A 20,960-nucleotide genomic window follows, 5' to 3' on the forward strand; every position below is an offset into this window, starting at 1 on the left:
TATCATCCTTTAAATCTCTCACCCCGTGTCATTCTAAGTGTCAATACCTAATCCATTAAAGCCCCCAGTCAGCCCTTTCTCTGGATGGGAAGCTCATTTGGGTTCAGCAAGAACGACTGGAATTCTGGCTCTCCAGCAAATCTCCAGATTCAGTCATATATTTTGGCAAATGCTCTGTTTCCCAGCTGCCGTTCCGTAGCAGTGTACGAGTTCGGTGATTTCTGATGACAGCACAGTGTTGTTGTTTTTTCGTGAATAGAAAAACCGTAACAACTTAATTGGTAAGTTTCCCACTCGTCTGGCTTACAGTATGTGCAATTTTAAGACATGTAGGAGCAAAGTCATGAGGTCACAAACTATTTTTCCTCCAGAAGTACAGTTCAAAATAGAAATGTTTCATTCCGTTTACTGCAGTTGGCAAGTTGTAATCTGTTCTTCAGGGGCAATTATCGTAGGTCTAAATGTTTCTTGGAATTTCCAGTCATTTTCCTTGGAGGCTTTGTTTTAGTCAGCTTGTCCCTAAAGCAGATACAGTAATGCCATGCAGGTATCCATATTTGAAGGAGAATGAGCTGTTAACACAATGCTGGTAGTGTTTGTGCTTTGTGTGGACTCTCGGTGGGCTTTTCAGAGGCAGGCGTTAATGCAGCATTATTGCACTGCAGTGGAAACATTAATGCAGCCTGTAAATTAGACACTTATACAGCACCACAGTAAAAGGTAATTGTAGAGTGTAATGGGGTAATAGCTGTTTCCTTCACACAAGGCCAAATAACTGAGTACAGCTTCCACTGCTCTAGTGTTGGTCATGTGACCCAAACCAAACCGAGGTGAGAACTTTGAATTGTGTAAATAGCTACAGTACAGAAGCATCATGGTGCTTCAGACTGAGCAGATGATCTTCAGCCTTTCCTGTCAGACGAAGTCAGTCTCTAGTTTATGTTCTGTAAGCATGCCGTGCCACCGCCGTAAACCTAGCAGGCCGTATATAGGCATATGTTACCTACCGGTTCTTAGGAAACTGAGCAAATTCTCTCTGTAAGAATTTTAACCTTTACAAAAAGATTTTACAACCTTTTCCTATGACAAAAAAAAATCCCCAGATGATTTTAATAGATTGCAGGAGTCATAAAATCAACCAAAAGTGGCTGGTGAATTGTACTTAATGTTTGTGGTTGCTCGTTTGTATGTACTGTGTTTGCATCCACTGTTGCTCATAGTTCCCATAGTCGGTCTCCAAACCCAGCACACACGCGCACATTTTCGCTCGTTTGTCTAATTATCTTCTTTGCCTAATCTGCTTAATGAATGTGCAGTGCGTTCTGCATGGCTCCTCTGGGGTTTGGAGGAATCCGTTTGCACTGTTGTTTTTCAGTAGCATTCCTCGAGCAATTTGTGGGAGACAGAGACAAAGAGCTGCCTGTTAGGGGTCCAGTGTGTCTGCGCTGTATGGGCACTCGTGTGTTAAGGGGGCCTGTGAGAATGAATCAGGAAATTACACCTACACACAGACATAAATGTAGTGTGTGTGTGTGTGTGTGTGTGTGTGTGTGTGTGTGTGTGTTGTGGGTGCGTGCATGCGTGTCCATCCATACACGTGTGTTCGAGCAGAGGAGAAAGTCGGGTCTGCTGATATTGCCCCTAAACGCAGGCCATTATCCTCTCCAACACAGACACGCTGGACTCTTATCTCCGCACCTGAGTGACGAGGCCGATGACAGCTCCAGCAGCTGACAGCACGACTCGGCCACATCGCATCAGATAAGCACTATAGACGATCCTGAAACAGCCAGCAAAGAAAGCTAAAGTTGAGCTGGAAACTAAATGCCTTTCAAAAGCACAATGCTATCTGCATCCCTGCTGTGGACACTGAGCCTGGGGCCTCTGTGTTTCTCTCCAGCTTTATCTCTAACCCATCATGCATCGGGGCACTTAGCTGTCACTGGCCCCCACTTAAGTAGCACCATATTGTGTTACAGCAACATGCCAGTCAGGTGGACTCTCATATTTTACTTCATGGCACGGGTGTTTCTCCTCTGGTGTGTTTCAGTTCATTTAGGTTTTTTTAGTTTGCATTTGTAGACAGATGATACAGGCTTCATAAGAGCGAAGAGTAATCCAGTGGAAGAAGGCGGATTGTTTAAGGGAGAAGGGAAATGTGAAGTGGACTTCAGACTGTGTTTATGCAGGAAAACTACTGAGTGAGAGAGAAAAGTGTGTGTGTGTGTGTGTGTGTGTGTGTGTGTGTGTGTGTGTGTGTGTGTGTGTGTGTGTGTGTGTGTGTGTGTGTAGTGATTGACTGAAGCATTTCCTTGTACTGTTGGCACTGACTCCTGCTGTCTGATATTCTTACAGCGTACAAAGCTCCAGGTGCACACACACACACACAGACACACACACACACACACACACACACACACACACACACACACACTTATTGTACTATTCTTGGCAGGACCTTTCATTGATGCAGCTAATTAATAAACTTAAATCTAACCTTAACCTCAGTTTCCAAAAATGATCCATAATGACTTTAGTTCTTCAGATAAATGCTGCAGTATTTTCTAAAATAAATAAATAAATAATAATAAGGCTGTGTACTCATTGAGATCATCCAAATAATGACACAACATTCATTCATTCATTCATTCATTCATTCATTTCCTACCGCTTATCCGAACTTCTCGAGTCACGGGGAGCCTGTGCCTATTTCAGGCGTCATCGGGCATCGAGGCAGGATACACCCTGGACGGAGTGCCAACCCATCACAGGGCACACACACACTCTCATTCACTCACACACTCACACACTACGGACAATTTTCCAGAGATACCGATCAACCTACCATGCATGTCTTTGGACCGGGGGAGGAAACCGGAGTACCCGGAGGAAACCCCCGAGGCACGGGGAGAACATGCAAACTCCACACACACAAGGTGGAGGTGGGAATCGAACCCCCAACCCTGGAGGTGTGAGGCGAACATGCTAACAACTAAGCCACCGTGCCCCCCCTGACACAACATTAAAACCATCAAATACCATTATTCCTGTATTTATAGTTCTTACCAATAGACAAAACCTTGACCAGACACACAAACTTCAATAACTCACATCAAGCATGGCGTTAGTTCAGACAGGCCACGTCGTCAAGCGTGCATCAGCTGTTAATCAGCTGTCTACTCCCTCCTCCAACCCCGACTCCACCGAGCCGCAACCCGTTGTTCGTTGTACCAGTTTACGTAATAAATATTCACATATTTTTTCTTTCTCTCTCCCTAATTATTTATCTGTTTGTTTGTTTATTTATTTATCCATCCATCCATCCATCCATCCATCCATCCATCCATCCATCCATCCAAAATCATGTAAGTGAGCATATTTAATGCTATGCATGATTAATGGTTCTGTGAGGGGGGGGGGTGTCTATTCTATTTTCTAGTCGCTGCTCTCCCCGCTCTGGTCATGCATGTGCACGGACTAGCCCGTGGATTCTTGCCCAGAACAGAACCATACTGCCAACACTAAACACTGAACCCTCAATATGTGCATGTGTAGCCTAATACATGAACCTGCATGAATAAATGTTGTCAAAGGCACATTACTGGGGCAGGAAAGGTCAGTGCTTCAAATCCGGTCACAGCCATACAAAGGAACATCATTACACTTTTTGAAATAGGTTGGAAAATACAATAAAGGAACAAACACATCGGCTTTTATTAAGCAGAATAAATTTACAGTGTAAGACAAATACAAAGACAAACAAGACGATGCAGTAACTAGCACAGCAGGAGTCAGGAGAATGGATGTAAAATAGCAGAGTTGCAGAATGCATGTGCAAAATGATAAGACTAAACTGTCTGTGCGACTTGTGTGTGGGAGGCTTTAGTAGGGTTCTGGTTTCTGTGTAGGAAAATGGTGTTCATCATGTGTGTTTACTCCTTATTCAAATCAGTTAAACCACAAGACCAGCGGATATGTTGCCTGCTATTAGTGGTGCCAAATTCCCCTTTGTTTGAAGTGCAATTAAACAGTTGTTTATCCACATATAACATATATCTAATACGCGTGTGTGTGTGTGTGTGTGTGTGTGTGTGTGTGTGTGTGTGTGTGTGTGTGTGTGTGTGTGTGTGTGTGTGTGTGAGGAAAAACAGGTAGTTGTGTATATGATTACAGAGTAAAAAGTATTGTGTTTCCTGCAGCAAATCCACTTTCACACCAATAACACCTCCCTCATCACTTTCTCATTCTGCACCAGTTTGTTGAAGCTATTTTGTTATTTTGAGAGAAAGCAGGTTGCAGAGTTGATTGGAGCTCATGCAAATGAATGTGATTGGAAAATGTGACGCAAGCTTAGCCTTGTGTTTGACAAGATGTTTGACGAGTTCATGACAAGACTCCATCTCCATCTCACAAAGTCATAATTATATAATTAGCTTTCAAAAGTTCCGGTAAGGGAAAAAACACGATGTCTTCATAGTCCTGTTGAACCTGTAGTGAATGTTGTAACATTAAAACATGTAAACAACATGACAAGCTGTGGTGTTATCTCAGAGGCTAATCTAAGTTCCTCAATGCTGACTTAGTTGTAATTTCATCCTAGGGAAAGGAGGAAGTATAGAAACATAATAAAAATGGTTTAAAATTAAGTTATCTCTAATTTAATCTCTAACATTTATGCTTAATGATCAAGCCTGAGGTGACGGTGGTGAGGAAAAGCTCCCTGAGATGATCTGAGGAAGAAACCTCAAGAGGAACCAGATTCAGACACTGGACAGGAAATGATGTCAGTAAATAATACATTCTGTACATAACACATAGATCATTTATCATAATGCAGAAGTATCATTTTTTTCAACAGTGATTAGAAATTGCAGATTGGTAAAGAATCTTCTGGAAGGTTGCTGCTTGCTTTAACCCCTGGGTGCTCTCCTCTGTTCTGAGACAAATCTGAGCTGTTTTTTTCCTCATGGATGGTGCATTTAATAATTTTAGACCAAATTTGTCACGTTCCATGCAGTTCCTCAAGATTTATTTGAATGTTTTGGATGCTAACTTTGTTAATAAAGAGAGTTTGTGCTACATGTTTTCATGTCAGCACCAGATTTAGTGCAGAATCTTGCAACCTAAAAACCCGGTTCGCTGTGGACTTCGTTTCCCAGCACATCTCATCATCCCAGTCACCCGAATGAACACACCTGGACTCAATCACCTACAATCTGTATAAACACACATGGAACAGTTACTTGCCACAAAGGATTGCTAAAATATATTTGCCTGTCTTGCCAAACCTTTGTTTATTGCTCACATTATTCTGGTTTTGACCTTGTTTATCGTCTGATGTTGTCTAGTTTGAGTTGTTTGTTGATCGTAAACCCCTGCTTGTTTTTAGCTTTTACTTAAAATTGTCACAAAGCAGCTTTAGAGCAATATAACATTTCAAAACCAAATGATAAAGTTTTAATATTAAATTTCTATTTATTCCCAATTAGCTAACTCTCAGTGCCAGTCCCAAGCCGGGATAAAATAGGAAGGTTGGATCAGGAAGGGCATCCAGTGTAAAACCTTATAAATCACTGTGGTGACCCCAAACAGGGAGCAGCTGAAAGAACAACAACAACAACAGATGTGATGATAGTGAGGAAAAGCTCTGATATGAGGAAGAAGCCTTGAACAGAACCAGAATCAAAAGGGGGACAATAAATCAGTTTCCTTGTACAAGTGCATTTGGGTAACTTTTGAGCAGCTTATAAGTCTAAGCATTATATATGAGTCCAAATTTCCAAATTTAACCACACATTGAATCACTGCTCCATAGAGAGAGTCCATAGGGACAGGAAAGGAAGGGTCCCTCCATTCATCAGCCGTTTAACGAACATTAATCTTCATTAGATCCTCATCCACGACTTCATACATACAGTATAATTCCTTTGAAACAATGACTTGTTTTCAGCATCTATCTAATGATTTTGCCCATCGACAGATGTAAGCTAATTCATCGATTTGCTTATCTTTCTGTTCCAGGGGAGTTCTGTGTTTTCATCAAGCAGGAACCACACCAGATTCCACCTGTTTAATCATTTGGTTTTGGCCTTTAGCTGTTGCTTCTGTGTGGTTATATCGAAAACCTTCCATGCAGTAATTATTGCACCTAGTGGTCAAAATGCAGAACTACGTAGAAAGTGGTCAAAAAGCAGAAACTCACGAAGTAATAATAGAGGCCCATTGGTGAAGGAATTGTCCTGTGCTCAGGGGCAGAGCAGCAAACAGACCCGTTGGACTTTGCCAGAATATTCTCTCTGGCAGTAAAATGGACTGTCATGAAATTTGGATGAAAACTTTTTTATTCAAGTGATCTGAATCTGTCTCATGACAGTCACAGGTATTGATTTTAATATTTCATTTTTATATAAAAATGTTCTCAAACCTACTTGTCTTGTTCTCTCACCCCAACTCCACCAGATTTTACTTATTGCTTGGCTGAACATTTGACCTCAGGCTACTGTCCCTGCTGCTTAGAGTGATGAAAACAGCTCACTCCTTCCCCTCCCCATTAGTCTGAGTAAAACAATACTTGACTCGCTCCTCACGGCCTCCACACAGTTCTCATTATGCAGCCGACTCCCGAACCGGCGCGCCAGGGGACCAGCAGAGGCACGTGCCCCTGGAGTCTTAAGATGCTACAAGTAGCAGCAGCTGTTGGTTTTGGAAAGGTCAGCTCAGTGGAGCCTCGTTAAAGCTGGAGTGACCCCGGATGGGGGGGTTTGGGAATAATCGAGCTGCCCTTCTCCTGATAAAGGTTTGCACAGCTGTGGGGAAGAGATCCATCCCTCTGTGTACTTGCCTGCCCTCTGAAGCCAACTCCAAACCCCATCATGCAGCTTTGAGAAAATAAAAGTTTAAGGTCTGCACTACATTCTCTTTTCTGCATTACTGTCATTTTCTTCAAGAAATTTGAACAGGGTCAAGAAGAACAGGGTCAAGGTGCCAGAATAAAGATGGTTTTACTTTACATTTCATCCTCTGTGTGTTTGCCAGAAAAGTTGCCACTTAGAAACATCCATCAGGGTTGTGATATCGATCTCCTCCATAGAGTTGTATTCCCAGATAAACACTAATTATATGTACTGCCACTCAAATCTCCTGCATCATGTGTTTTTCCATTAAAAATGAGCAGCTCTTGGTCAATGGATAATTCAAGTGAGCCATTTTTCTCTGACTTGCCCCAAGCTTGATTGTGACTCATGCGAGCTCGTAGTGAATGGTGAATAAGGAGAAAGCCGCCAAGGCTCCATCATCTTGTGTCTCCCAGGCGTTTGTGATCGATATGTGATGGCATGTTTTTGATAGGAGTTTCTATATTTTTTGTCTGATCAGTCAGTTTGCTCTTATTAACTCTTGTACAGTAATTTTTGTTCGAACAGTATATACTGTATGAGAAGAAGAAAGTCTGAGTCTAATGTAATCTGTAGGCAGTTTAATTCAGGATTGAACTTTGATGACATGTCAGTATTTTGTTCCCAAATATGCAGTTTCAGTGATCTTATGACATATTATTCAAGACACCGAAGCGAATGACTGCAGCTGAAATATATTTTTCCACCCCAAGGCTGTACATGTGTGACAGAAATCCATGTTGGAAGCCATCGGTATTTGACTTTTGATTGAGATCTTTACTGTTTCATGTGTTCTCATGCCTGGTCATGATGTTGATCAGAAGATTTACATCTTCACCTCCATGGCCCTAAAATTTCAGAAGCAGTAAATCTTGCCTTCTTTTACTGGCAGCCATTTATTAGAGGATCGTTGTACTTGATGACGGCTTCATCATCACGTTGTAACTGCACTGTAATGGAACAGTAAAAATACTTACATTTAATACATTTTATTTATTTATTGGATTTAAGTTTTTTCTTTTTTCTTTGTTTTTTAATTTTATAAGTTTTTTTTGAGGACAATAGAGAGAGAGTGAGTTGGTTGGTGCGTTGCATTATCTATCTATCTATCTATCTATCTATCTATCTATCTATCTATCTATCTATCTATCTATCTATCTATCTATCTATCTATCTATCTATCTATCTATCTATCTATCTCCCCCCCCCCCCCTTATTCTGTTTTCATAAGAAAAATTATAATAAAACAATTTTGGGCAATTAAAATCTTTTTGAATTGAAACAACTGGAAATGTTTTTTAATGGACATTTTTCCAGCCTCCATGTCATCTTCCCTTACGATTTCACACTTATTAATACTCAGTATTTGCTGAGCGGCTCATCCAAGATTGTTCATTCATACTTGTACTTGTATTTAACAGAGAGTTAACAAACCTGTGTTTGTGGAGGTTTTAGATATCTGGTGTCTGGGATCCGAACCCAAGGATCTCATGATTAAAGAGTATGGCTAATGTGTACGCAATAAACCTACTAGTCATTAAAGTAGTGTGTTAAAAGGAGTATAGGTGTGTGTTTCTGTCTGTGGAGCTCGGTGTGTTTGTGTGTAAACCAATATCTCTTTAGACTCTTGTTAGAATTGGGACAATTCTCATCTTACACACAGGAAGCATGCAAATGCTAAATCCAGCTCTTCATCTCACATCTTATTTCTGAACATGGCTCATTCTGGGCAGGCTACGTATAAAGTTCCTGTATTAAAGTCAGTTTAACTTCTTACAACCATTTAGATCAGTTTTATTTATTTATTTATTTATTTATTTATTTATTTTATATTCACCTTTTAATTTAAAGATTTTGACAGGAAGGAATCAGTGTTAAGTCTGTATTGAGCTCAGTAATGACCTCTGACCTGTCGGTTCCTCAGGAGCTCTCGGTTCCACAGTTCCACCGGACTACAGACTGTTGTAGAAAGGACGTTATTTACATTGACATCATTTCCTGTTCGGTGTCACCTAAATGAGGACGAGGTTCACTTCTGAATCTGGTTCCTCTCGAGGTTTCTTCCTCGTATCATCTCAGGGAGATTTTCCTCACCACCGTCACCTCAGACTTGATCGTTAGGGATAAATGTTAGAGATAATTGTGCTGTCCAAATAAACTGAATGGAGTTTAATTTGAATCCTGATACAGATAGACAGATAGATGGAGCTTCTACATTACAAGGAGAATAAAATAATAATGTAGTGGATGAAGGAGTCACGGTGGCTGATTTATCTCCTATTAAAGGTCATTTGTAGTCAGCGTTATACACAATAGGGGAGAAACATCTGTATCTCTTAAAGCTGCAGTAAGCAAGAACCTCAACCAGAGTGTTTTCTTTTAAATAAAAATGATGCCCTCGGGAAAAACACAGAGAACTTCTGGAAAGAAAAAAACTCAGAGGAAAGTACCAGCACTGTCAGCATGGTCTGTGAATTCTGGCCCTGACACTTTACTCTACTTCATAGTCACGCACTTGAGCAGTTATTTTGTTTGTACGTGTCTGCAATATTTTCAGATTAGTTTTGCTGGTTTTGGTTCCCAAAGTCTAAACTAATTAGACTGAACTAAAAAGTCTAGCCTAATTCAATCCACCGTGTCAGTAACAAGGCAGCAGAAAAATTCATGTTAATTTGTTTGTCCTACAAGATCCATACTCATGCCTGTGTGTAATTACCTCCTCTCGTGTGTCTTACAGGAGCCCAGGGATGAGATTTCTGCCTATTCATATCTCTTTCATTTTTATTTGTCAAATGGTCTGTTCATTGTGAATAATGTATTTGGATTTGATCTCATTCCTCTTACACAGTCACAGCAGTGGAGCTCATTGTATGGAATCGGTGTGTCCTGTGACGTGTAAGCGACATCTGTCAAACCTGTATATGCTCAATGCACAAATATAATTGTTAAGCTGTATAATTATATATTCCTGCCAACGTTCTGTCACACAAATGCATAAAACGCCCTTTTCCTTTTCATCTCTTACTCATGCCCCCTCAAACCACACCCTTGTAAAACCACCCCTGTGGCGAGGCCTAACTCAGTCATCCTCTCTAAAATAGAAACCCTGCACACAGACTTTTTTAAAAGACTTGAAAGCCCTACCTGTATTTATTTTCTGCAGGGCTCTATTTCAGCCATCCTAAGTAAACACTAAGACTAAAAGGGGACAGTGATCTGCCCAGTGACTGCTTTCTTTCATTGGGAAGTGGCTGCATGGGAGGTAGGACTGAAAGAAAGAGAGAGAGAGAGAGAGAGAGAGAGAGAGAGAGAGAGAGAGAGAGAGAGAGAGAGATAGGAGGGCAGGAAGTTTGGGCAGTGGTTGATGGGCACTAGATGTGTTTACCTATAATCTAAAAATACAAGTTTGCAGCCGACCGCAAGCACCTTTAAACTGAGGAGTGGCCCGTGGGTGTAGGAATGGTGGACGGAGCAGGTGAAGGAAGAGGACCACGTGTGCTAGCTGGTCTTGTCTGGGTTGGTGAGATTTTGGACATATTTGGTCCAGTATTGTACTGAAGTCAGTCTATGTGCACAAAAAAATGATGTGGGCTGAGTTACTAACACCAAATCAGTGTGGTTATAAATCATTCATTGATTATTACTGAGATGTTCCACATTTCTGCTACAGTCGTATATTTAGAAAATGCATGGAAATCTTTTCAGACGAGATTCGGCAACCACTGAAGGCCAACTCTCTGTTCGCTGTTTCATTTTGTCCTGCTGTGTTGACTCTAATACAAACAGACAAGTGCAGAATGATTTAAAGAGTTCACAAGGAATTTCTCTGCCTAAAATCCACAAATTTCGAAGCTAAAATTGCCTCAGAATAAACAGCTTCATATTTTCTTGCCTTGTGTTTATGAAAGATGATTTCCAGAAGTGCAAAAGCTGGTTGGTTTCACAGATCTGTTTTTCACCAAAAGGAATAAAAGATGAAGAACATAAGTGTGCAGTCCTTAATTAATACGCTGTTAAAGCACAATTTGTTCCACTCTTCATTCACCCCAATTTGGGAGAGGATCTCCTTCTTCTTCTTCTTCAGCTTCTTCTTCTTTTTTCAGCTTCTTCTTCTGCTTTTTCTTCAACATCTTCTTCAACATCTTCAGTGTTCCATGTAATGTCTAACATTTTGGAAAAGTTCTCATGTACTTGTATCTGTCTGTGGACCACGTTATAGCTGCCAACGTTCCTACATAAATACTGATCTTTATTTGGGATTCATCAGAACCCCTTCATGTGTGACAGCTGTAGGAAAATGACTTTCATACATCACTTTGAACATCATTGGTTCATTCTGAGAATAATCACGTGCCCTTTAGAAGAGTTTTAATAGTTTAATGCAAAAAGGTTATTGACTAGTTTTTTTGTTCCTTTTCAACAGGTTGCTATAATCACATTATAGGGAGATAAAAGATGTGGCAGGATTTATCTTGGTTTCTTTCTTCCTCTTTTTTCCATCACAAAATCCTGCTGTTTTTACAGAGGTGTGTAAACTTTTAATATCCACTCTTGGTATTAGACGTTTCAGTGCAGGTGTTTTGCATTAGGATCCAGTCAAGTCTCAAACCAGTCCTCAGCATATAAACTCATTTGTGCTCAATCATTGTGTTGTGTGAGTTAGAGCAAAAATCTGTGACCCCGAGGACTGGGCCAAGAACCTATAACCTGAAGGCATCACTGTTGAACTTTAGCCTAAGGATAAATTATATATATGTGTGTGTGTGTGTGTGTGTGTGTGTGTGTGTGTGTGTGTGTGTGTGTGTGTGTGTGTGTGTGTGTGTGTGTGTGTGTGTTTCTGATTCTAGGGTGTTTATAGGATCCTACATCTAAGCAGCCAGCAAAGCTTAAATGAAAGTGTTGAAAATCTGTCTTGAAAATAGCTCAACCTATGAATTTTAACCCTGTACTTACTCTTAGATCTCAGCAGAGAGATAAATCAGAGCCGTCTGAGGTCCCGTTTCTATCCTCTGTTGTGTCTTGGTGTGATGAAGCAGCTGGATGGAGTCACTGAGTCTATAAAGACACCAGTGTTCACCATACAAGACAACACGGCCCGCTGAGATCCGTCTAAACACTCCCTACCAGCCTACATCTGTCCCCACACCCTCATGTTTATAGGACACTTGTGCTGCTTATGGTGCATGTGTGTGTAGGTGTATGCATGTGTGCACTGTTTGAAAGACGGAGAAAGAGCGAGATGCACAACATCGCATACGTCGGAAAAAAATGTTTTAAATACAATTACTGTACAACAAGCTGTTGTTAATAGACCCATTGCCTGGTGAGCACATTTCAAAAGTAACCGCAGGACTGCCCAAATAAGGAATTTTCCAGAGGGCTGATGCACACACACACACACACACACACACACACACACACACACACACACACACACACACACACACACACACACACACACACTCACAAACACACACACACCTTCCCCCCTGCAGAGCTTATGAAAAGGGATTTGTGGCCACACCCTTGGGCGAGCACCAGAGACCAGTAAAGAAAGGACGCTCAGCTGCCTGCCTGCAGAACAAATGTTTAGAGGGCCAACTGGACGACGGCGTATGACAAGGAGCTTTGAGATTTATACACAAAGTCTGGCCTATGAATTCTGATCTAAACTGAATCTAAATAAAAATGATAACCTGAAAGTGGAGTCCAGGCATCCAAGAATAGTTTACTAGGAAAGAGGAAACAGTGGGTTTGAGTGTGGAACAAACTCGAGATAGATAGATAGATAGATAGATAGATAGATAGATAGATAGATAGATAGATAGATAGATAGATAGATAGATAGATAGATAGATAGATAGATAGATAGATAGATAGATAGATAGATAGATAGATAGATAGATAGATAGATAGATAGATAGAGATTGCCATGAGGCCTGTTCTTTCTCCTCTCCCTCTTTTTAAATATAAAGGAATTAGCCCTGTTAGCTCTCCTGTCGCACACAACATCTGAAGTAACCCTTTGTTAGCACGTCAAGTACAAACACAGGCTGTACGCGGTCCCTGTATAATGAGGTCTCGCAGATCGCAGTTGTGGTTTCAAAAGAGAGAAGGATAAAGTGAGTGTGTTTGTGTGAGCATGTGTGCGGCTGGTGATCGTACCTTCAAGAGTGACTCAGAAACAAAAGCATCTTTGAGTGTGTACTGAAAGAGAGAGCGAGCAAGAGAAGGGATTAGAGTTTCATGGCACGTGGCAAAGGCCTTGATTCTTATCATGTGCGTCAGGTGTTCACAGTCTATTTCCTGCTTGTCAGACAGCTTTCTTAGCTTACTCCATCTCTCCTCCTCTCTTTTCCCCTCTCTTCACTCTCCACACTAAGGTTTAAACACAAAGCACATATTGTAGCTCGCAGTGTTAAACACGGTGCATTCGGTGAATCTCCTCTAGTGACGCCGACCTCGGACAATTCTGTACTCGCTCACCAGTTGCCTCAAAGCTCCTACAGATTTCCCCTCATTTCTGTTGTTCTTGTGTCGCTGAGTCAGGAAGCAGCCGTGCGTTATTTATTATACACATAACGTGCGGTCTCGTTACCTTTATTCCAACGGTGTAGAGACGGTTTCATTGTGGATTGTACTCGACCTCTCCCTATTCTCACTACCGTTTATCTTGGGAATAACAACACTTTTTTTCTAAACATAAGAATAATCTTAAGAAATTCATTTATTCAAATAAAAAAACAGTAATTAAAACTTTTTGAGCCCAGTTTTACCCATTTAGACAAATAAATGTTATCCATATGGGCAAGTGGTTAAGGCTCAGAGTTAATGATCGGGGTTTAAGCCCCAACACTGCCAAGCTACCACTGTCGGGCCCTTGAGCAAGGCCCTTAACTCTCACTGCTCCAGAGGTGCTCGATCATGGCGGACCCTGGGCTCTGACCCCAACCTCCAAAGATATGTGGAGAAAGAATTTCACTGTGCTGTAACGTAAATGTGACAAAATAAAGGCTTTTATTCTATTCTACAGGGAAAGATATATTTTAAGTAACAACATATTTGAGTCTGTCTTTGTTTTTTGGCAAAAGACCACTTTTTTTTTTAAAGATTCAGTTCCCTAATCAATAACAAGACCTAAATGATTTACAATTTCTTTTAAAAGATAACAGTCGTGTTGACTCATAATATTAAATGGCATTGTTGCTTGACTAAGAGTAGTGATGTGATGTGAGCTCTATAATCCTTCTAAGTGGGAACAGAATTCAGCGTCACAGACAGAGATCCAAATGATTTATTAACAGGATATTTTTTTTCTTATCAGTGAAAGGTTTTCTTAGGATTTTGTGTGTAATGTATTTGGGTGGAGCCAAAAACATGAGTCTCAAACCAGATGTGTGAGAATTGGCAAAAATGATTCAGGCCTTTAAAAAAAATTAAAAAATAATATATATATTTACAGTATATGAGCGCTGAGGTCACTGTGTGTCAAAATGTCTCACTGATCGTAATATACAATAATATGAAAAAAATAAAACAGCTTGCTGCTGGTTAATTGAAGGATTTTTATTACAGTTGATATAATTAGGATTTTTGCATAAAATACCTTTATTTTAAATACACTAGCATTTTTTATATAGCCAATGAATAAGTATAAGTGATTTGAGAACTATCATTAATTTATACAGTTAATACAACAGTGAATATACTGTATATTTAAATTAATTAATTTAATTATTAAAATAAGATGCCAATTATCCATATTTATAATTTTTTTTCCTCCCTGGAAATCAGCCTTATATCAGCCTTATATCAGCCTAGGTACTTGTTGTACACCCTTATTTAAGATTTAGGCTTTATTTATTTTATTTATGTGTCATTGCTTGGTCTTTGGCAAGAACAGCAAAAAATAAAATAAAAGAAATAAATAAATACTATATTGTATATCAACAGCGTTGTGCCAAATTAAAGGGAAAAACCAGCTACCAAAAGCCATCAGAACTGTCTCAGTTTCTGGAACTGTGTCGTTATTCTGTGGTCAGCGTGTTGTCTTTTTATCATTTAGCAGCTTGGAGTCCACGAACCGTACCGAATCTGGGGCTGCAAACATTTTCAACAGGAATGAGTATCAACATGACTTGTTAGCAAGGCTTCAAAGCGTTGCTAGGGTACATTGTCATGTGCTAGCAAACAGGGGAACAGCAGATACACGGTAAACAAAAAACACAAACAGAACACAGGGTGTGGAAGACGATTGTCCAGGAGGGCGGTTGTGTTGTGCTCGGGGACACAGGAAGAGAAGAGAATGCACGTTTTGTGATTATAAGCATGGACACACTGTCTTTAACCGCAACAGCTGTCTTGGAATCGTGAATCAAGTGGACACAAATGGACAGGACAGGGACAGGGACAACTCTAATCCCTGTGTTTGTATGTTAAACATGAACATTGATGTCCTCACAAATAGCATATAAAAAGTATTTTTAAATAGAACAGTTTTGTTGTGTAGTGTTGAAAGGTAGACGAGCTGTGATGTGCGTGCTGGGGTAGATGTCCGAGCCACTGTGTGCTAACATGTGTTGAGAACAGCTGAGGTGTCACCTGTCTTTGTATCACATGTTCCCAAACATTGACGTGTCACAAGTTCAGGACGACCATCCGTGCTGTCTCGCTTACACCACAACACCAGGAACGCAGATGGAGCGTGTGCCTTTACTAACTGCTGATATTCTAATAAGGGATGGAGAAAAGTAGTTATTAGGAATATAACACAGCGCAGGCTACTGAGCATCGGTTTGAGTGGAAAAAACGTCACTGAAGCAACACAGAATTTAAATTTTTGAACATTTATAGCCTTCTTGTGGTGGTTGGTGAAGCGTGAGGGTTTTTCTGTACCATTTTACATTTAATACGAGCACAGTGAGCAATTTTTATATATATTTTTCTTTAGCCTTACAGGATTACGCTCTAAGTGCCGTTAATAAAGGTTTTATTTACTGTCATCAAAGCTCTAAATCGGTCCATCAGAAAAACTTAAAATTTTAAGCTGATGAAAATGTTCTTTCACTTTGGCTTGCAGGATCTTCATGGGTCAGAGTAATTCTGCTTGTAGGACAGGAGGAATTTCTTAATCTAGCAAAAGGCTGTGTGTCTGGAATGCTGATAATGCAGTAGATTATCAGTGACATGTTTATAATACAGATTTATACACCCCTTCATCCAAGCAGGGAATGTTCTCCTGCTTTATGAACACACATTAATGTCAGTCTGCTTATTAATGGAGTCTGCAATCACACACACCGTTTTTGTGTTTATGTCAGCGGTTTGACGATAATCGTGCGATGTCACCTTTTATAAAGGAATGTGCTATTAACATGGAGGATGTATGAGTACACACAGTTCTTGTTGTAAAGTGAACCTGTGGAAAATAAGGAAATATATTTATACCCTATAATCGTATAAATAACTACAGAAGTCCAACAATAGACACGCTACAGTAAGAGCATATTAAATACTGCAGATGTTCATCACTAAATTGTGTAATAATAATAATAAAACTCTCGCTCCTGTGTTCTTTTATACACTTTATCACCATCACTGAACCTCCAGCATACGTAATAATGGAGATTAAGTTCTTTAAATGCATTGAGAGACATATTTTTATCTTATCTGACCAGAGATCCCGATTCCAAACGCATAGGTTTACGGTTAGATGAAGGAAAAAGCTTTTTTCAGACAGACCTTGCTAATAGTTTGTTGGCATCGAGGTGATGTCTAATTGTAGATTCGGAGACTTGGTGACTCCAAAATACACAAAGTACGTTCTGCAAATGTCCATCTGCAAAGTTATTAATCTAACTGTGTTCATCACAGCTCCGGTTGTTCTTGTCTCCGTTATTGACGTAATTGTAGACAAAGTCATTGTTTAGTCTTGCAGCTATATTTATAATGTGATATATGAACACACATCAGACTCGCCTCGCCTCACCTCATATTGTTCTCAGTGTTACCTCATATTTCTGTGCCAGTAGTGAAACAGGAAGTTATTCATAATTGCTCAAGAGTTTCTAAGTACTCGGGTAACTTGTATAAAGGGGAAGATGATTCGATTACATTCGTTTCATTAGAATTTGTGTGCGTATGTGTGTGTGTGTGTGTGTGTGTGTGTGTGTGTGTGTGTGTGTGTGTGTGTGTGTGTGTGTGTGTGTGTAAAAATTTAAAAAAATCTGGTAAATGGAGAAACACAAGAGGAAAGCAGTTATTTTTATAATATTTCTTTAATATTGTTTATAAAGTTAAAGGTGATGATTTTGAGAATAAACGAATATGACAACCATCCTAAACATTTTGTATACACCACTGTACATTTCTACCCTCTTACTAGTCTACTCGGGCACTTACAGAAGCTACATTGGGTACGTTATTATTATATCATGGACCAGAGGTTAACTTTAATATGTGGAGGAACATTTATTAATGAATGGCTTTACTGTAGATGTGAAGGTCTGATGGTGAACCTTTATAACTTTCAGGCGCAGATCCAACATTAGAGCTCCTCATTATATTGTACTGACGGTTAAATTTCTCTCTTTCATTCATGTAGGTGCTTCGGATGGACCACAGATTGGAGAGTGTCCTGAAGATCCTGGTGGAGCAGTTCCAACTCGAACCAGAGCTACTTCAGACACCGAGTTACTGCAGCTCCCGCTTGACGAAACGCCAGAGAAAGGACAGTGAGAGAAACTGAAAGCAGGCAAGCTCGCAAGACATCTTTTAATAAAGAGTGTGTAAATTGTAATGTCCATATCAGGTTTTTTTTATAAAAAAAAAAAAAAAATTGTAAGACCATATGGAAATTTTAGGTTTGGATATTAAACAGCCCGAGCTAGCGAGAACGTTCTTCCAAAGACAACATGCTGTGTGTTCAGCACCTTATTATCTTGTAGCACGGGGACGTCAGTCAGAGTTCCCTCCTTATTTGATTTCCAACAGTTTATTAAAGATGGCTAGATGAAAATTCTGCTGTTTTGAAGACAAAAAAATATCCCTGATTCAAAGTATGCTACATGGACGCATGTCAAGAGAATTCTAGCAGTCCTAAACTACAGCAGCTCAGAGGGAGAGTGATGGAGTTTATTCATTCCACATGTTAATGTGCACTTTAGTATGAACACGTTTTGCATGAGTTAGTTTCACCACTGATAAATAGATATGGCAGTGATAATCAAAACAGCAAAACATTACTGATGGGGTTTAATGGACTTAAATGGAATGTAAGAAAGGAAGAGGGAGAGCGGTTTGAGGTTGTGGACTCGGTAAGCCGTGCCAAGGCTTTCAACAGCCTATTCATTTTACAATTTCACTGGATTACTCCTATTAAGGCTGTGATTATTTTTTCTCACTCAAGCTATTTGAATGCAAAATGTCTGGTAAAGGTGAGGCGTCTGAATGCCAGCTGCCAGCATTTGATGAAAGGAAACTACGGTTAAAAAGTAGATTTGTTTCGGTAACCACAGAGCAGAAAGAGTAGAGAGGGAGAACAGAGAGATAAGGTGCATGCACTCCATTCACAAGTCATGCTCATCTGTTGGCACCTTGCCTGGCACTCAACAAATTGGTCGGTGGTTTTCCTTTTTTAATGTGTTCATTAAACATTTTCTTTTATCACAGAGTAAATAAAAAGAAAAGAAGGGCAACGTTACTGTAAGGCTTCGTTCCTGATTCCCCTGAGAGTTGTGATTATCTCTGTACAGTTTGTATAGGTCTTGTACATAATGCAGCTTTGTCTCGTTACATTTCTGTCATCACCAGGAGCTAGTGATGTAAGAACGATCACCACTGTGTGATACATGATACGCATTTATATACTTGATGGTAATGCCGTACTTTTGCTGTTGTGGATGCGTCATTTAGAAACGGATGCATAATAATTTCTTTGTATTCACTTCGACTTGCTGACTCGAGGAACGCCGTTTTCAAGTCTAGTGCAAGCAGTGAAAGAATAGGTCTCAAATTTCTACACGGTTATATTTGTGTTCAAAGGCCAAAAAAAATACGATGGATGTCCCAAGATCAACAAGGCCAGGCTGAGAGGGAGAAGGAGGGGGGGGGGGGCAGGAGAGAACAAGAGGGAGGGAAAAGGAAGTCTGGTCTGGAGCCATGTTCAATTACAGAAGGCTGTGGCTCTACCTCTATGCTCTTGCTCTGCTTTTGTCTCCTGTTTTATGTCTGTGACGGAGACCTCTGCTCGGGTTTACACAGGCAGCTCTGTGTGATCACGACACTCTGCTACTTTCATGTGGAGAGTTAAGAGAGCCTCCCCAATTCAGACGTGGTTTGATGGCAGAAGAGCTCAGTCATGGTTTATCGCCGGGGGCCAGGCCCCTGGAAAGACATTAAGGAAGAAAAATAAAGGCCTGACATCAATAGGAAACCACCTCCAAACAAGCTGCAGACCGACAGAAGTAGAGATTCTTATCTTCACCGACAGACTAAATAGCTAGGGAATTAGCATACAGTCATTACAACCGCATCAATGACGAGCGATCCGCTCAGGAGGCGCTGTAAATTTTGCACACTAAAGGCATGCTTTAAAACAAAGGTCTCTGGAGGTCAGAGTCCATTTCCCGTGTGAAGTATCTGCTAAACCTGATTCAAATTGACTGTAGATTTATTCCAGCCTCCATGCTGAGCTTTAGAAGGTATTTAACTGCATATCGTCAGCTGGAGCCTGTGTGACCTGGAGACCAGCCTGAGCAGTGGGGCCCTTACTGGGGCCACCTGTGACCACTGGTCCACTATGAAAGCAGATATGAGTAAGAACAGGTGTGTGTGTGTGTGTGTGTGTGTGTGTGTGTGTGTGTGTGTGTGTGTGTGTGTGTGTGTGTGTGTGTGTGTGTGTGTGTGTGTGTGTGTGGTGTGAGTGCCACCCTGTAGCAGCTGACTGCTGCACTCCTGTGCTTTAGAAATAGCAACAGTCCTGGAACAGTTGTGTCGGCTGCTCCGGACCTACGGCTGCTTTTATCCGTTTTGATATTTTACTATATTCTTGCGGCGCAAGACGATCATCCTTTGGAAAATTTGATTCCATCACTACATGTTCGTTAAAATACACCACATACGTTTTGTTTATGAATGTTCTCTTTTCAGCCCACACTGGGTAATTTGGCTTTGGACCTGTTTTGCTTAAAGTAAACAAACTTCCACAGTCTCAGGCTGAAGGCTTTAAGTGTCTGTGGCTTTAAGCCTTTCTCCTTTCAGTCCATATGTTTTCTGTATAATTTAAAAAGTTTCAGTCACAGCTACTTTCCTGTTCATAAAATAGGCTTCATTTTGATCATCTCAGCCTGAGTACAGCTGTGAATATGGCATAAATTTGGGGATCACATTCGTTTTTTTATGTAGAAATTAGATGGTCCGATGAACTAGGTCAAATTGTTGTGGATTTTTCTCCCAGACAGAAGGAGAATTCCAGGCCAGGGCTGGAAGGACTTCAGTGGCGAGTGTTGGTTTGGCCAGGCAGTATGTGAGGCATGAGGAGAGACAGCTGCAGTACTGCCTCACCGGTGGGCGCTACACCACGCCACGTCAGTGGGGCGCGCACACACACACACACACACACACACACATACACACATACACACACACACACACACACACACACACACACACACACGCACACACACACACTATTTCTTACCAGAGTTGTGTGTTCCAACTGCTGTATCCAAGACTCCTCTAACTGCCCAGTCATCCTCTGGTTTTTAATGTCTGTGATTTTTCATAATCAAAAACCTGTAAATACAATTTAATTTTGAACCTTTTATCTTTCTAAAACAAAGACATTTATTGCAGATCAAACAGAATATGCCTGTACACTCGTTTTCCTCCTGATATTCCCAGAAGCCTCTTTATTAAAACTGTTATCTTGTGCTGAAATTGTTTGCTTCATCTGATTTGACCTTTTGTACAGTAAGCCACCCCGTATTAATCTGGAGCGCAGGTATCTGGTGTGGCTTCATGGCCTCACACACAGCTGAATAGATTAGAGCAAGCAGGATAATGTGA

At 40.6% G+C, this 20,960-nt stretch overlaps 1 protein-coding gene across 1 annotated transcript in view; it reads left to right on the plus strand.

The window, feature by feature from the left end:
• The window catches only part of kcnq1.2 (potassium voltage-gated channel, KQT-like subfamily, member 1.2), a 110,085-nt gene that overhangs the window by 83,887 nt on the left and 5,238 nt on the right, over positions 1 to 20,960 (plus strand). The window contains exon 18 of the mRNA XM_027140896.2: positions 17,497 to 17,646. Coding sequence (XP_026996697.2) covers positions 17,497 to 17,640 — 144 coding nt within the window. The 3' untranslated portion in view covers positions 17,641 to 17,646. The remainder of the gene's footprint in view (positions 1 to 17,496; positions 17,647 to 20,960) is intronic.

This window comes from Tachysurus fulvidraco, chromosome 10 (assembly GCF_022655615.1).
Source record: "Tachysurus fulvidraco isolate hzauxx_2018 chromosome 10, HZAU_PFXX_2.0, whole genome shotgun sequence".
NCBI lineage: Eukaryota > Metazoa > Chordata > Actinopteri > Siluriformes > Bagridae > Tachysurus > Tachysurus fulvidraco.